At 34.5% G+C, this 18,810-nt stretch overlaps 1 protein-coding gene across 1 annotated transcript; it reads right to left on the reverse strand.

Moving 5' to 3' along the window:
- Window positions 1-6,097: 6,097 nt before the first annotated feature.
- Window positions 6,098-17,433, reverse strand: LOC142519178 (calmodulin-binding transcription activator 5-like). The gene is given in 14 exon segments (XM_075622114.1): window positions 6,098-6,451; window positions 6,532-6,711; window positions 6,713-6,829; window positions 7,054-7,600; window positions 7,927-8,624; window positions 9,091-9,516; window positions 10,614-10,660; window positions 10,760-10,882; window positions 11,316-11,448; window positions 13,313-13,358; window positions 13,521-13,609; window positions 16,120-16,235; window positions 16,381-16,506; window positions 17,208-17,433. Coding segments are annotated over 14 exon segments (2,769 nt in total). The 5' UTR covers window positions 17,272-17,433; the 3' UTR covers window positions 6,098-6,394.
- Between the last annotated feature and the right edge of the window lie 1,377 nt (window positions 17,434-18,810).

The raw sequence follows: 18,810 nt of genomic DNA on the forward strand, positions 1-18,810 counted from the left end.
TGTTTCAAGGATGCATTGTTGAAGCATTTTATGTATTCTTCAAATACAAAATTATTGCATACCAAATGTTTGATAAAATGCTTCAATCAAAATATTTTGTACTCATTCAACTTGCATATATTTTAAATGCTTTACAAATTATTTAATCGATTTTTACGAATGATTATTTCGAGTTTCTTCCGCTTGATTTAAAAACCAAACTCGATTTAATTCATCGATGTTCAATATTTCAATAACCGAGCTATTGTAGCTCAACGATAATCCCCCTAATTGATCCTGTCAAATAGAGATCATTAAACTGAACTAAATAAGACAACAAGTGAAACGACCTCGACATTTTTTTTAAATCTTAAACTCGAAAATAATAATTAAAATACTAAGATTTTCATAAATCATAATGATTTATAATTTGAATCTCAAGTGTATAAAAATATCCCTAAATCATCAATTAGCCAAAAATCATACATCGACCTTTAAAAAGATCAACTAACATAAAATAAAGCATAAAAATATATCTAATAAATCATTAACAATAATCTTTTATCTAACAAGCTAGTGCGAAAACAAAAGATCCCTCGGGAGTGTACTGCAGCACTCAATCCACTCAATCGTCAGCGCCTTCCATAATATCATCAAATCATGCATCATACAAACCTAGTGAGTCTAATGACTCAAACTCAGCACGCTCTAAACATAAATAGCAAATAATTCATATACATTCACATGCAATGAAAATCATAATTTTATTTAAATATCTTTTAAACATAAATAAACTATTTCTAATCATTTTCAGCATAATTAAATTGTATATCGTAAAATGTTTTTAATCGTAAAACTTTCAATCATTCATCATTTTGGGTAAAGTTTGATCTTTGATATTGACTAGCTTTTATCATTTGGTCGACTGATCAGTCTTTAGCTTCACATGGCCCATGGGGGTAGGCACTAGGCTCCACCATGGAAATACGATCGTCGGGGTCCTTCTGAGGTCTTGTCCCGTACACAGGGTCCCTCTGGGGCCTTATCCCTCACGATATCCCCACAAAATCATAAGTCCATTGTTCCTTCTTAAAACGGATCCCTCACATATCATATATCATTTGTCACAGTCAATTCACATCCCTCAAATATTTTTCATTTTTCCTTTAAAAGCAAAAAATATCATAGCTTTCCAAAAATAACATTTTAAAAATAAAAGTTGCACAGTTTTACCATAAATCATGAAATCTCATATTTTCATCAAAATCATCATTTAAAATCATAAAATATCATTTAAAATGCTCTATGACCCCTTCGGGATGTTGCCAAGCTTATACGTATTACTCAAGTATAAAATGATTGTTTTGCCCCTAGACGTAATATTTCTCGATTTTATCTTTTTCTTACGTTTAATGACATGGGCTTATCCCAAATAATTATTTAAGGTTAAATCTAATTTTTCAAAATTTTATTTATCTTAATTCGAGATTTTCGATAAATTCTTTAATTAACTATTCGTGAGGCGTTTAATTCTCGAATAAATTCAAAACTTAATATTTTCTTCCCAATTTTTAAAAATAACCTTTTAAATACCTAATCTACCCTTGTGAGACATGAACCACCCCCGTGGACCCATGGTTCCAATCTTTCTTCATTAAATTCAAAATATGACCCCCAATCGAACACATCGAGCCATCTCCCAATTTACTCGAGCCATGCCCGAGCCAAACCATAGAAAACCCATCTAGGAACCCTCCTTACCATCCCTGACCCTTAGGACATGACCCTAGCTCGTGCAACTCTCCTGGACAAAAGACATAAAGCTGCACGTGACCCTTCCCTCTCGCCTAGGAATCTTGGCTAACTAGGACTCTTCTAGCCGAGCCACCACAAAGCCCAACTGACCCTCACCGACCCTGGACCATGCCTGGACCCAACCAAGCCCAGCCCAGATCCCTAAACCCACGCGCAAAGCCCTTCAACCAGAACAAGTTGCGCGCAGAGTACCAGCCCCGCGAGTTGCTTTTTCCCACATTTTACTCGAGCCCACTCGAGCCACACTGCCTAGCCCATTATCCAAACCTTGACCACCTCCCTGGGACCCTGATGGACCAGCCTGGCTTGCCTCCAGGCCAGCCGAAAGCTTCCTTTCTCCCGAAACACCCCTTGCATGCGTGGGGGAGAGTCCTAGTTCACGAGGACTCGCCCCTAGCCACTCCCTCGAACCCTAGCCACCCTAGGACCCAACCTAGCCCTAGACCGAGACCAAACCTGAACCTGAACCAGCCCTAGCCTAGCCCCAACATCCCATGCACAGTAGCCGACCCCCTTGAACCCCCAAAAGACACACTAGCCGCCAGCTTCCTAGAAAACCCTCAGTTCTTCACCTTGGTCTTCCCCTCGATTTTCCAGCTTTGTTTTCACTTCAATTAATTCATATTTCATTCATATTGGCAGCTTAATTCTCGGGAATCATAATGTTTCAAAACCAAGCACTAAATCGTTGAAACTTTGAAAGTTTTTGACAAAACGTTGAACCAATAGTACAAACGTATTTTTCTTGCATAAACAATTAAAACATGCATATTATGATTTGATTGATGCTTAAAAGGGTTTAGAAAACGTGCATTTGCGTTTATAACGCTCAAATAAACGATCGTTGGCGAGGGTACGAAGTTGGACGACCGGACGACGAAGAATCCTTAACTTTCTTCCTTTGTATTTTCGAAATTATTGTGTGTGCTGGTGTGTGTATTTCGGCTAATATATGGCTGATTATGGGGTGAAAGAAAGCTATGTTTACTTATTTATAATTTAATTAAATGCTAATGGAATTTGGTTTTGGGCTTCCAAGTATAAGAGTAATTTGGCCTACTTAATTTAATTAAATTGGGCACAATAACTCTTATTTAATTAGAACATAAAATTTTATAAAATTAGTTTCTCAAAAATAATATTTTTGATATTTTAAAAACTCCTTGTTTGCCTAAAACCGGTTTCCCGGGAAAAATCGAGCTCGACTCGTAAAATAATTCGAACTCCAGCATTTTTAGAAAAATTAAATCATTTTTAATCATATTAGGAAGCCTTGCAATTATTTAATGAAAAATAATTATTTTTGTCTTGGTCGTCCCCGGTCTACTTTCGCCTGCCTATTTTTGAATATTCGGATAATCATTCAAAATTTCATGAAGTTATGTCATATAATCATTTAATCATGTAATCATATCTTTAATCATATAATAAATATAATGCAAGCATTTAAAATCAATTAAATAAAACAATTAAGCAATTAAAATAATTTGTATGCATGTGGTTTACGTAGGTTGGTTTTTCGGACGTTACGTACAAATCGAGCTGGTTAACTATTTCGATTTGATAGAGTTTCTTCATCAGCATGACTTGAACTAATCTGTTCGAGCAGAACAGATCAAATCGAAGACCATTCTATCAATATTCTATGAAGACAAACATACTATCTCCGAGTATGTCATAAAGTTGTTAGCAATGAAAAAAGAGAGAAGATTTGTTGGTTACCCCTTTCAGCTAGTATCCAAGAAAATTGAATTGGTAGGTACTATATTCGGCTACACGACAAGGACACATGTATTTGTATAATTGTCGACTATCCAGTGAATATGTGAGTACTGTATATATTTATTAACATTAAGGACCAACAACTATAAAGAAGGAATGCATAAAGACTAAAGTTCGCTCTTGCAACTGCTATTGTTTTATCAATTTTCATCAAGCATTCAAATCGTGTAACATCTATTAAACAATTCATATTTAAGTTGTTCTTGCACATGCGCTAAGTTTCATCAGATCGATTAAGGATAAATATTATGCACCTTGTATTATCCCTTATATTTTATACACGAATGTTGTTGTATTGTGACAATCATTTGTAATTGTTAAAAGCCTATTTCTGAACAGATAAAGTTGACGTAAAGAGTGCTAGGAGTTTCAATTTATTAGGGTTGTTGAACTGAGCTGAAATTAATTTGTACAATTTGCTGTAATGATCAAATCTTCTAGTGAAATATTTCTGAAAACAGAATAAATGGAGACGTGGAAGCTTAGCTTCCGAACTTCTATTAACAAATTATTGCCTCTTTTACTTACTGTTACTTACTTGTGCATTTGAGATTGTTATCTGTGCTATTAAGTCAAATAACGTAAACTTAGTTGTTGCATTATCATATATCTTATTTACGTAGTAACTTGAGCTGTTTCCACAATTAAATATGTTTTTAGCTCACTTTACTATGACAAATTATAATATTGATTTGAGCTGCTAACACAACTTAAGTTTAGTATTATTTAACATAGTTTTTATTATAGTTCATTCACTCCCTCTAAACTGTTATCGAAACGTCCCAACTCTAATTTTAAATAAATAACACAAGAATTTTTTTTCCACTATTCACGAAAACACTATTCATCAGAAAAATATTCGAAACCTCGGTTTGATAAAATTTTAAGGAAAAGTTAAATCGATACCTCATTTAAATAAAAATTTCAAGTTTCCAAAACTATCCGAATAACACATAAATATCATAGTGATATTATAAGGTTCTAAATACTCAATAGGCAATAAAATTTAGCAAATAAAAAAAGTCCCGACCATGCTAAATAAAAGTTCTCTCGTCATTTTTTTATACTTTAAATTATAGCGGAATGCAAGGTCTTCGGGAGTATACTGCCTTTGGTCTGGATTTGCTCAGTGATCAGTCTCTCCCGTCTCAACATCATCTTCACATGCACACGTTCAAATCTAATGAGTCTAATGACTCAACACGATCAAACCATTATAACGAGTAATATACACATATATATATACACACATATATACATATATATATATATATATATAATAATAAAATGGGAGAATTTTAAAATCCATGGCAATCCATAGAACGATTCTGTATTATGTTTTATATATATATATATATATATATATAGTTTATTTGTAAACTTAATTCATAATATACAGTCTGAATAACATCAATAATAAATAAAATTGGATGAGTCACTACATCGCATTCCCATTCAAAGATTAACCTTTTACTCATGTGAAACGAGACAGCACATCTTCACTTTTATTGTTAAAAAAATACTAATGAAACTGATGGATAAAAATTTAAGATTTCCTGGAGTTTTTTCAAAAATATTATCATCAAACAAACACAGAACATTGACATAGGTAGAACTTCATATTTTTTTTTAAAAAAAAATTAATAATAATGAACGATATATGGCCATATTTTATTTTTAATAAAACCATTTTTTTGCCAAATTTGAATTCTATATTAGGATCCCATGAGCAATTATTTAAATCCGAGGTATTCCTGAAAATGTTATAGTTTTAAAATTTTTGTACTTTGGTTACAGTTTGGTAAAATTTTAAATTTTTATTATATTTTATTAAAAACCCCGAAGAAAATAGATAAAATAGAGAAAAAAATTACTAATAAGACTCAAAAGATTCTGATAATTTTACAGAATGCTCTCCATACACCCAGAAAACAATGTGTGAAAGGTGTAACGAGATTATCAACCAAAGTCAAATCGAAAAATCCATGATCGTGAAGAAAGGAAACTGGAAATTTCCAGAAAAGGTCAATTCAAGGTAACATGTCTAAGCCTTTGCTTCATATGGTTACAAACTTATTTTGTACATTAGTTCGGAACCAAAGTTGTTCAAAATGTTGGCCGATTGACTGAAAAGTAGTTGTAAGTACTGTTTTTCGGCAACAGAAGTAACATGTTTTCCATTTCAGATAATTAAAATCTGGCAAAATCGTAAAGAATTTCAAAACGATTTCTGAACAAAAAGTGTAGTTCAAGAAGAGTAAATCCAGATTGAAATTTCTAGTCACGCGTAGTGACCAGAACTCTATATCGATTTGTGAATTACTTAATTTCTTATTCAATATTAATATATTTTCATAAAAACATATAAAAAACCTTGTGTTCAAGCTTAAGCAAAATGAAGTTTGATTCTTTTTAGAACAATGAAATTAGTAAAAGATTTTGATACATGTTCAATTAGAGGTCAGGTCGCATGACCTTTATATGAAAAAGCCACAGATTTACTCTCACTGCTAACAAGTAGTTACTGAACATGTGCAACATCAATCATATTCTTCCCAATCTGTTCTTATTTTAGAATAAGATGAGTTCTAAAACATACAGGGATATTCCAAGAACCTGAAACACCGGAGAATGAAAACGAGAAATGATGATAGCAGTAAACACCATAAATTTATTTATACTTTGGTGTGATCAAGACAGGTCCTACCTCAGTCTAGAAATTTACAAGTATCACACACTATGTTAGCATCATATCCCTCCAAGTGTTGCTTTGTTCTAATCATTCTGTAGTATCAGAATCTAAGGGGGCAGTTGTGGATCAGTCCTTTGCATGTCCCATGTTTAAATCAGGATGGACAAGTTCTTCGAATTGCAACTGTACAAGACAAGACAGCAGATTAGTTGATTGAGGGAATTAATGTTGCAGAACGATAATAGATGCAAATACTAATCTACCGATGCATTTTTATGTGCTAATTTCATCCTTCTGTAATCTTCTTGTGCTTTCTTGGAGCGAAACATTGCCTGGACCCTTACAACGGATCTCTCAACCCGGTCCTCAGCTTGTTTCCTGCTGGCTTGGAAGAAAACTTCTTCCAAGTCACCTTCTTGAGTTGGATCATCAGGTTGTATCTGGAATTCCACGAATGCCTTTTCTCTTTAAACGCCAACGGAGTATTACTTTTTCAAGGACCCCAACTGACCATACAATCTTGCGGTACTGTCGTCGGGCTTGAAAACCACGGAAAACAGCCTGCATCGAATGAGAAGCACTTACTTTCAGCACAAGACTGGATATAGCAGAATGAATACTGCACAAATGCTACCATGTTTACTAGGTTTGTCAAAAGGGAAAACCGGATTGAACATTTTGCCCCACTAAAGACTATTTTGGCAACCAACAACCTAGCCATGTTCTTAATCCACAAATGGATCTCATCCCATTCATGAAGCCCCCCTACATTTCGTTCGAATTACCTGTATTTTAATAGCCTTCTGACGCTTGTTAAGGAACTCTTTTCGCATCTTGAAAGTACGGAATCTATATTGGATTCTAGCAGCAGCTGTCATTTTTTTGCGCCTATTATGATTGCGGAAAGCATGCTGGATCTTCAATGCTGCAACTATGTTACGTGCTTCTTCTTCGGTATTAGATGACTGAATTGATTTTGTTCTTACTTTGAGTGAGTGCTCAATCAACGCAACCTGGATGCGTGCAGCTGCATCAGCAGCTGTCCGGTAAGCCGCAAGAGTTTCCTTCAGATTTAACTCATCTTCACATAAATTTTCGGAGTTCACCGTTTCACTTGTGGTAGGTTGTAAGGACCCACTAACGTTTCCTGCCAATGTCATATCATTAAACTGAGCAACTAAAGCTGTCTCAGCAAGATAAGCTGCCAAACCATCAAAACCATTTTTAGAAGCAAGATCAGCAGCAGTGCATCCACCAGGGTTTTCAGGAGTTGGATCTGTGACTAAATTAGGTTTTGCCCCAGCAGATAAAAGGGTCGCTACCATTTTCTCCCTGAAAAAAGTGCTAAATTAATACATAAAGAATACGATTAATCAACCAAACAAATTAGTCACGGATGGTCACAGAAACATATTCCAATTATGTTGATACTAGCTGTTGATCTCAACTGTTAAATTATGTTGAACAATTTCTTAACAACTTTAAGCTTCTATTTAGAGGTCTTGCACCATGAAAATTCACTTAAACCAAATCACAGGAATCCAACGCATCAAGTTACCAACACACTATGAACCATAAACTGCAACAAAACCTCAGGAGAGGGTTAACATAGTGAGAGAAAGAAACATTCACAAGTAGAGGAAACATTTCCAGACTACCTTCCAGAATATGCAGCCCAATGTAGAGCTGTCCAACCAAATTTGTCCCTATAATCCAATGATAAGCTAGAACACGAAAACGAGTAAACCGCCCATGTGTAACCTAGAATGGCACACAAATGAATTACACCTTGACCATGTTTATCACGTTCAGAAATTTTGCACCCTGCTAACACTTTTTCTAGCAACCACTCTTGCAGTCTATTATGCAAGGTCAACTCAAACAAGCTATCTTTTGCCCGGAGAACAGAAATTTTGGCATCTTCAACTATTTTGGTCAAAGACATCCAGCCATTGGAGACGTGTGAAGTTTTTTGAGCAAAGGCTTTGGCTTCCTTCAAGGCATTTTGGGAAGGTTTAGTAGAGAACACACCAAGGTCTTTTGATGATGAAAACAACAAATGAGCTAGCCTTAGCTGAAATTGAAATTCTTCCCAATTAGGTCTGTCATCAGAACAAATCTCATGCTTGGGCACTAGGGGAGCTCGGAATTCAAAAGTCCAAACTTGGCTGATAGGATTGTGGCCATCAAAGGTCAGATAAAGACTAACTACCCCAGGACTTTGAGGTGAAATCATACATCGAATTACCCCATCTTGTATAACTCTCGCAGCAATAATAGAATCTCCACAGACAAGAAAGAGATTAGAATTTGTGCAGGATACTTGTCCACCTTTAAAAAACCCAACAACTAAAATCTGCAAAACAATCATCAAGTCAACAAACTACAAAATTTCGAAATAAAAGAAAATCAATCACAATTTACCAAAATTTTAGCAAAACATAAGTTTAAGAAATCCAAAGAAAACCATGTGTTAACTGTGCATGAAAAAAGGGTAAAAGAATTTTTTTCCCTTAAAATCCAAAAGAGGAATATAACTTGTTCAATGGATCTGACAAATGTATTATTTCAGTCCAGCAAGCTGCTCAAGTTCAAAAACAATGACCGTTATTGATATAATTCATTCCACATTTTATTTGAAACATATTCTCCATTCATTAGATTAGCCATTATTCTTGCAAAACAAACTAATTTTCATTTTTCGCTACTTCACCATTCATATGCAACCTTCTTCATTTACAAAACTAATGTGTACACCTGTGCACAAATATTCAATGAAAATAAAGGCAAACATTAAGGAAGAACAGTGAAAAGGAGATGACCTTTGTTTCTTCAGTTGACACAGCCCATGCAGGTGAGACATCGGTTATGTTGAATATATGCCTGAATGAAGAAGTTTGTTGATTATCCACCGCCTCAGACGTGAAAGGCTGGTTCACAGTTAAAATAGAATATTCCAGAGCTTGATCATCAGCAGATCCTGGAGAATCAGCAATGATATTGGTCATCCACCTTCCGAAACTATCCTGTGCTTGCAAACCATCTTGTCCTGGGTCATCCAAACGAACACATTCACCTAATGGCCCTAGTCCCTTGGTCTGTAAACTTACAATCTTTTCACGTCCAACAGCCTGGTGGAGTTCACTACTTGGAAAAGCATAATTAATTGAATTCTGCCCGTAAACTTGATCAAAGAAACAGTTGGCAGAACTTTCTGGGGACACTTTGTTGGTTGACATGGCATTAATCTGTTCGCAGAAATGAATATTGATGAATTCTAATCAACAAAAGACCGTGAATGATTATGATAGATTCCAAATTATCCAGAGGCAATAAACAAGGAAGCAAATATCAGGGGAGATGATTTGGTGGCAGAATTATGGATTAATGCATTTAGGGCCTAATCTCAGGAAATTTGTTCCAGTGAAGTTATTATAAGTAAAGTTAGTCACATAAAAGAAGGTGGGTGAAATTGTGTAGTGGTGGTTCCTTTTGTTTTTATTATAGTCACCCCCTTTTTTGGTAGTTCTTCATCCCTTTTGTAGCTCCAACCACTCAAATAAAGTTATGTCTGGAATTGAATTTACCAAATTGTAATTTTTCTGAATTCTGATTCTGTTTTTCTTATATTCTATCAGATTCATCTTGAGATCAACCACACATGATTTGCAAGAAAATGAATATTGAGAGAAATGGGCATCTAAACCATATCATAATCAGAATGTCTTAAACATTAAAATAACAATATAAAAGGGACAAAAGGAGTAATTGCGAAAAATGAACTAGCACAGATACATCTACATCTTGAAACTAAATAACAGAATATTGATTTGGGCAATAAAAGACACAGTGGCCAAATAAAGCAACTATAGAACCCACATAAGAATAGCAATGACAAAACATTGAGGGAATGCTAATATCAAAGCCAACACAGAATACAACTCTTATATTTGACACAGAAAAGTAATAAATATTGTGCACGCCAAGTCAAACAGGGTGCATTAACATTGAAGTAGCAAACTGACTAAACAAGAGAAACCTTTGTAGCATCATCTAAACATTTAAAGACAAAAAGGTATTTCTATGAGAGTACTTGGCCCGTTCTTACTTTAATTTTGATTAATTAACGCTTCCAGTCAATGAAATGAGGACCTACTATTTTCCAGCGGAAATAATGCAGAAGTACGCCACATTATTTTTCATTCTTTTGGGGTATCAAACAATCTGTGCACTACGGACATGGAATTAAAAAAACAGTGCACTAAGAATATGCACCTCATTAGCAAATGAATTGAAAATTAAAAAATCCATTTAGAAACGAAATTGAAACACCAGTTCCACTTACACCAATCCTACAACTCTTCGTCTCATATTGATTGGTCAACTCAAAGCCTGCAGGAAAAAATCACAACCACCAAAACAGAAGATAAACAACACTTCTTTCAAAAACTATATTTCTATATTAAATACTTAAATATATTAAGTTTGTACCTTCGTGCAGAGCTAGCATATTGCGGGAATGATCTGGCAGCAAAAGCTCATCCCATTCAAGAGTATTTATCTCATGAAGTTTCTGTTCATGATTCTCTATGGTCGTCAGACAGTCACGGAACTCTGAAATTTTTTTTTTAAAGAAGAAATTAATACCAACTAATTTCCAGCAACTAATTAATGAAATGCTATCATCTTTGAGTTTAACTAAGAATTCAAACATGTGAAGACTCAAGACCAGTTTTTTTTATAGGAAAAACAGTCAACAAAATTAATAAAATCATTTGAATACTACAAAGTTTAGCTAGATCTTGTCAATTGTGCTCAAGAAAATTCTTTCTCGCTATTGCAACAATAAACAGCTTCATATATTTAAATTTTAGTAGCCATGTATGTTCCTGTTATGTAATAGGAAATACTCCATTGTTGCAACTTTAGAATTTTCTATTAAAGCCATCTTTGTTGGTCAATCAAATAGCATATCCTTTCCAAGTATGGACCAACTAATTCCATCTGACTGATGAAGCAATATATCTTGCACAAATCTTAAAATCACCTAAAGGTGATGTGCGGTCACTGTGGTGCACTTGGCCAAATTCCGAATCAGATTCTTCCAATGAAGGCCAAGAAGCAGATGGGTCAGAGGCAGCTGAATTAGAATTGGAATTTACATATTGCGAACCCTGCAACTGTATCATAAGTTAACCATTATTCATGTTGCATAAGCCACAGGTTATTTCACATACATGAATCATCCATTAATATGACTGGTGGGAATGAGATTATGTCAATGATTCTCAATGAATTATTCTTCGATATTAAGCACGACTGATTGATGTTTACATCATACAAAGACTAATTCATCTTTCCCCCAAGTTCTATCCTTAAAGAAGGAAAAAAAGGGTAGTATAGAAATGCTGACAAACTATCAACTCTCTAGGTTTGAGCAAATGGGCGAAGACCTGAAGCATGTAACCATAAAGAGAAGAAAAATGAAGGGACAATGGTATAAGAGACAGGAAGAGTATCCTTGTCCCTAAATCAGAACTTAACAAATTACTGCAAATTATGGCATTAAGCTGGCTGCTTACAAAAAATAAACTTTGAAAATAAACAGTGCTTGAGGAAGAAAGGATTGCATAAGGGTCTTTATAGAATGTAACTATAAACTGAAAACTAGAAGCCTATCCTTTATTATAATAACTAATGGAGTGACAAAGAGTACCAAAGCATGGCTTCCAAAACGATTCCACAAATCTAGAGTCAATGCTATGTAAGGTTTCTGCCCAGCATAAATATTTTGGTGCAACAGATAAAAGAAAAGAAGAGAAGCCGATTGATGCTATCAAAAATATGTAATGGAAGAACAAGGCGTTTATTAGTGACAGTATACATAAATGTTATGTAACAAACCTAGGACTTTAATTACAATTAATAATGAAATAACGAAAGATATGTGCCCATACAGATATATGCTCTATCACAGTGTTCTAAAACTCGGGCTAAGCGGCCGCCTAGCCTATGCGGCAAGGGTGCCTAGGCGGTCTTAGGCGGGCCTAGGCGGGTCTAGGCGGTCCTAGACGGTTCAAGGCGGGCCTAAGCATTTAAAGTTTTTTTGTGAAATTTTTTTGGGCTTTTAATTTTTGAAAGCCAAATTAAACTAGAACATGACATAAGAAAGAATTATAGGCTTGTGATTTTAATTTTTTGGGCCCATGATTTGTTGGCTTACACTTGTCCTAACACGCCACTGTCATCTTCTTTGTCTATTTACTTCTGCACACATAAGAAAATCAAACCAGACCCTAAAGATAATTTTTTCTTTATTTTGATTTCTTTTGCATTGCCTATTATTCTGATCCGCCTTAAGCAGGAGGAATGAACCAGGTGTCAACTGGATTTTAACAAAGTTTGAGCTGAAATTTGTTTAAGAACCATTACAAGTCTCTTGATACCGTGGAATCCGCCTAGCGACGCCTATTCCTCGCCTAGGAGGCCTAGGTTCTAGGCGCTAGTCTGGCGCAACTAGCGCCTAGCGAATTTTAGAACCATGCTTTACCAGTTCATGGTAGACAGAAGAGTGTCGCTGGCCATAAATGAACCGAACATCTAATTTCTACCACTTATATGCATAGAACTACAACGAAAAGGAAAAAGGGAGAAGAAGAGAATATACAATGGCTGGTATCCCTAACAAAAAATAAAAGTCAAAATAAAGTCCATAGCTTCACGTATACGAGATGCATTTTACCAAATCCAGGTAAATAGAAATTTAAAATATGTGGAACATAACAAGAAAAATTACAGCTGGTACACTGTACCCTAGTAAGTACACGACAATTATCTTAGTGTGATCAATATATGCATTTGATTATCCAGCAAAAGAGAATAAAATGCAAAACTACTGAACATTTACTCAAAGACAATATAACATTCATTGAAAAGTGTTAATTTTACAAAGGAATGTTCTATGTATAAGAAGTATTAGCAAACGAAGACAGTTTTTCCATACATGACATCTAGATAGGATTTAGTCAGTTAATCAAAACAGACCTCTTGAGTTTCACGATAATGAACCAGGACGATATGCTCTAGAGACCTGCAAGTTACTTAGCTGTTAATGAGAACAAGTACCTCGCAAGAGCAAATTATCGTTTAATGTAGTAATTCATTAATGACTGCATCATGTTCATAATCGAATGATAAGGAATGTGATGATATGTGTATTTATGAACTTGTCAGCAATTTTATGATTTCATACTTGTCAAGTAGCCAGTAACATCGACGAACAAACGTTGGCTTGTCTTCTCCATGAGCATAGTATATATGTATTCTTTCCTCATTACCTACCTGTACTGAAAATAAATAAAAGCTTAGGCGCCCTTGCAAAAACAAAGAGTCGGATAAGTTCTCAAATTAGGTTCCATTCAATTATCTTAATTCTGATAAGGCAAATGAATCCCGATATAAGAGAATGCACAACTGTAATAGATAATTTGACCTGTGCAATTGAGGGACATACTACCATTAAAAGATTCTAACACCAAGAGTCCGAGATGTGTAAAAAATAATAAGCTAGAAGGCATATTTGGCATATCATTAATTCTATGGATTCTTTATATTGTATATTTCACTTTAATCTTCTAATTAAGCACTAGTTTATTACTCGTTGCTTAAATGATAACGCAAACAATTATATCCCAAGTATCTATGGAACTTGTATGTTTATCTTAAAGAAGTAAGTGACAACAGGAGTCGCAAAAGAAAACTGACAGATGGAAAATAGATTATTGTACATCAGAGTTCACAAAAGAAGACAACAGACGGATGGAAATGGCTTATTGTGCATCAGAGTTCACAGAAGAACACAACAGAGATGGAAAATGGCTTGTTGTGTGGAATATTTGTTTAATGAGGTTCCATAATCACTTTATGAAGTGAAGTCTACACATACAGCACTCTTAATCAATCATCCAGTAAAGTATTATTCTCCTCATGGGATGCTGCAAAATTGATCATTAGTCCTGCCACACTGATAGGCATGATAAATAGCTACAGTTTAGCAACAACTATAACTAAAATTCTGATTAAATTTGAATAAGCTAATGCATTCAGTTTCCATATCTGATTCCTGATAAAAAAAATTATTGTTGGGTTATGAAAAGTGACGTGTATGTGGTGACCCTTTTTTTGCACCCTGGGTCAACGGTCAATCAAGCCAAAAACAAAGAGAAAATCAAACAGTTCTTAGGTCATGTGTTGAGCTATATATAGACTGAATGTGCATAGAAGAAACTAGCACAGAGACACAGCGACACCTACATGAGTCATGTGTAGCACGGCAACGTGTATAAGAAACTATATGTACTGCGTATCAGCTATAGCATATGGACTCCCAGAGACAGAGTACAGGGCAATAAGCACGACACACATGCCATGTGTTACGATGGAAAAGGGAAGAAAAAGGAAAGACGTTCACACAAGGAAGAATTCCACAAAAGATAAGGCATGAAATTGAACTGCAGCAGTGAGGCAAATTCACAGAAAACCCTAGCGTAAATAGCATTTTATAAAGACAGGAAAAGGGTAGATAACTCTGAATCAGAAAAGGATAAAAAAAACTGCTAGAAATTTCAGAGCTTTTGGCAAGAAGGGCCTATATTGTTTAATTGTCATATTTGCACTTAAGACATCTGATTTTTTTATATGAATATGAACTGATTTTATCTAGACTAGGGCAGGCCGAACATTGCAGCCTTCGCTCTTCTTGTTGTTTTTTTTGAATGAATAAGCAGTTGCAATTAGTCCTATTACTTAGTACTGGGGTTTAAGTTAGAATGAAATTAAGCTGGCCCATTAGTGGAATAATTTGTTGCTCGATTTGGTAAGTAGCATGATGGAAAATAATAAAAGACAAAATTCAATTTATTTATGTGGTTTTACAAATCTTCAATTCGTGAACGTGCTTTAATATAATTAAATCAGTAAAAAAATCTAGAAGCTTGTTAAATAAAAACAGAACTGTTATGACCTAGAGATTGGCTAATGAGAAAATTTCGATTTTTCGCTGTGAGCTGACCCCCAATGCTTTTGATATGCCTATATCTCCCAACCTCTCTTTGTCACCCTCCAATCTCTCTCTTCCCTAAAGCATCAGTTTTCCGCACCTTGTTTCCCAAGCTCCCCAAACTCAATGAACATCCACCCCCCCCCAAAAAAAAAAAAAAAAAACCCAACACCATTTATCAGAATCTACAATCGTAATGCTTCCAACTAGCCTGTTTTTTAAGATGCAATTTTGCTCGCACTGCATTAATCCAGGGACCGGAACATTTACGAAGTCCACAGTTTCTCAGGGTAGTGGTGGTTGTGGTGATCACGAAGTAGTTGTTGCACTGATGAAGTTGTAGAACATGGCAACAATGAGCTCATATGTTATACACCATTGAGAGGAAATTCATAATGATTTGATGGGAAAACATGAATGATTAAATTTGACATCAGTAGTCCACGCTGCTTCATCTTTTAACCAACCAAATATGAACATCAGACCTAAACTTCTAAGTTCTTGCAAAGAGAGGCAACAAAATTACTTTTTCTAGGGCCCCATCCTAAAAACACCAAGCTACTGCTATTTAAACAACAATCAGTGTGGACGCCAACGTTAATTGACCTATACTTTCTGAAATACCTAGACTGAACCTCCTATAGTCAATAAATCATAAAAAAAATTAATAAGAACTGAAAATCCCAAAACGAATTAACAAAGAGTTAAAAATTGCATTCACCCATGTCACCAATGTAGCAACATGCAAATTGTTTAACTCAACACATATCGTCAATGTGTTAGACAACCTTACTTTCAAGTGTTCATGAGCTTCTTTGACAGTTTTTCCGTCCTTTTTCTTCTTCCAGTTATGGCCATCCTTCCGAAAATTACGGAGCATTTTACGATCAAACAACACGATTGTGCCACCTATATCATCCCCAATAGAATCAATATTAGTTAAGAGTCACACCATAATTCTTACATGTCCTACATTCAAATATTCCGCTGGATGTCCATAAAAAGAACCTGCAATAATAGTGAAAGAAAAGAAAATAGCACACAAATGTATTACTTTTCGGTAAATTCACGGGTTTTACGTGAACAGCGAAATATCTGTAGTTACACAGAATAGCGTAAATCTCATTGGGTCTGAGCCACCTTCCATTGACTTCCTCCATCATATTACCAACATCCAAATCTGTCCATGCAACATGGTTCAAAAATTACAACAATCTGACATTTGAAGTTGGCAAAATTGTCAGCTTACTATTGCACTTCTATTGAGCTTTTATTGAGAAGTAAAATGATGTAAAGTATCATAAAAACACTGAATGATAAACTAATGCATAAGGAAACGCATACCTCCAAACAACTTCAATCAATAAGTAACTTGCTAGACAAAACAGCAAGAAACTAGAAGGAATCCCAAGATTAATGTGTCCGAGAGAAATCATAAGAAATCCCAAGACTAAAAGGCTGAGATTCGGTCCACCGTCCTTCATTTGCAATTCCCTTATTCTACCCCATATATATTTTCCTAATTTATCTGCATCTATTTTCATGGGACTTCTATACACAGTTGACCATTGATGAAGTTAAATAAATGACCTACTAAGTCTTGCCCAATTCATCGATTCACTACTCTATATCCCTCTAGATAGTAGACTGCGCGTCTACTGCAAAATAATGAAATTTCTCAAAACTCACTCGCCACTGCTAAATGTTAATCAAGAAAAATAAAACCGAACAACACGGAAAAAAAAAAGAAAATATACAATAAGCTAATGAAGAGCAAAAGAGTAAACACAGCAAACCCATCATCCAAAATTTGACAAAAAAACTTCACAAATCAAATTCAAAGCAACAAAACAAAAGGTGTACCCCATATGTATATCATACCTTCCATGGAACGGAAGCCATGAATCTCAGAGCCGACGAATCGAGCGGGTGTAATCGCCTCCATTACACCTTTTCAATCAATTCACGTGCTGCAAGATCACTGCAATTCAGCTAAACGGTCAAGATCAAAGGTGAAGAGAAGAATTAGCGTACAACTTCAGATAACATCGGTCGAATCTATGGATTAGAACAAAAGTGTTTCATAACTACATATTAATTATTGAGCTGAAAAATGGATACATGGTGACCGCTTTGCCTTTGAGAGCGACACCGACACGCCCAATAGCGATATATGCCGATGGATTTTCACGATAAATTGAAATAACACATGGAAATAATATCACTGTGTGTAAAAATGATCAGCACGATATATTTTGAATGTTATAATAATAATAATAATAATAATAATAATAATAAACATATGTTTGCTGGCGGTATTCATGTCAGCATTTATCTGTTCTGTTCTGACTCTCTCACAAAATTATGTCCTTTGTTTGAAAAATAGGTTTTCGTTTTTAGATAATCTTTATACGTGAAACGGATTAATTCTATCGATATTCACAATAAAAAGTAATATTTTTAGCATAAAAAGTCATACTTTTTCATGAATGACCCAAATAAGGTATATGTCTAACAAAATACGACCCGTGAGACTGTCTCACACAAGTTTTTGCATTGTTTGAGTTCCCTAATTATTGTCGAAATGCTACGAAATTCCCTCAATTTTTTTTTTTAAAACCCAACCATACCCTTTATTCTAATATTTCAATAATCAATAATAAGAAAGAATATTGTGATGGGTTCATCTTGGACAAGAGAAAACATCGATCTCCTACTACAAGTTTTTCAATAGAGACGCTTCCACCGATGACGAGGCGTAAAAAATCTTCTAAAGTGAAGGAAGTGACAGGCGCTACTAAGAACTCAAAATCGTCGAAAGTTAAGAAGAAGAAAAATAAATCTAAAAAATGTTCGATTTTCTTTCCGAAATGTGTATTCCATTTTATAAATAAACTAAAATGTGTTTTTTTTTTCCAAGTAACTAAGAGTTTTAGTGTTCATTTTTTGTCCTCATTTTGGAAATCCCGATTGTACTTTTTTTGTCCCAATTTTTTAAGGTTTTGGTGTTGATTGTGTTGTTATTTTTCTTGTTTACATTCTTTGTTTGTTTTATATTATTATGTTTTCAAAATTTTTGAATAAATATTATTAATTTCATAATATTTTGTCATAATTCTTGAACTGAATTTGTTTATCCTCAACTTGTAGGGTTTTGTTTTCTAATATGATAAGAATTTATTTATTAATTTTTTTGTTGTCGCAATAGAGTATTTAATTGAAATACTTCAATAATACATGTAAGTTCATAAATTTGTTTTTATTTCGTTATTTTCATTTGTTTATCCCCAATTTTTAGGTTGTCGTTCTTGAATTTTTTTTGAAACGTTTGCTGAATTTTTTTTAAAAGCTAAATTTTGAAATATACATTTTATACAAGTATGCGATAACAACTGAAAATTACACATTTTAAAATAAAAGTATTACACTATCAATAAAAACTCTGCAGTAAAAAAAAAATACGACAGAACGTCAAACATGCAAA

This window comes from Primulina tabacum, chromosome 11, assembly GCF_025594145.1.
Source record: "Primulina tabacum isolate GXHZ01 chromosome 11, ASM2559414v2, whole genome shotgun sequence".
In the NCBI taxonomy this organism is placed as follows: Eukaryota; Viridiplantae; Streptophyta; class Magnoliopsida; order Lamiales; family Gesneriaceae; genus Primulina; species Primulina tabacum.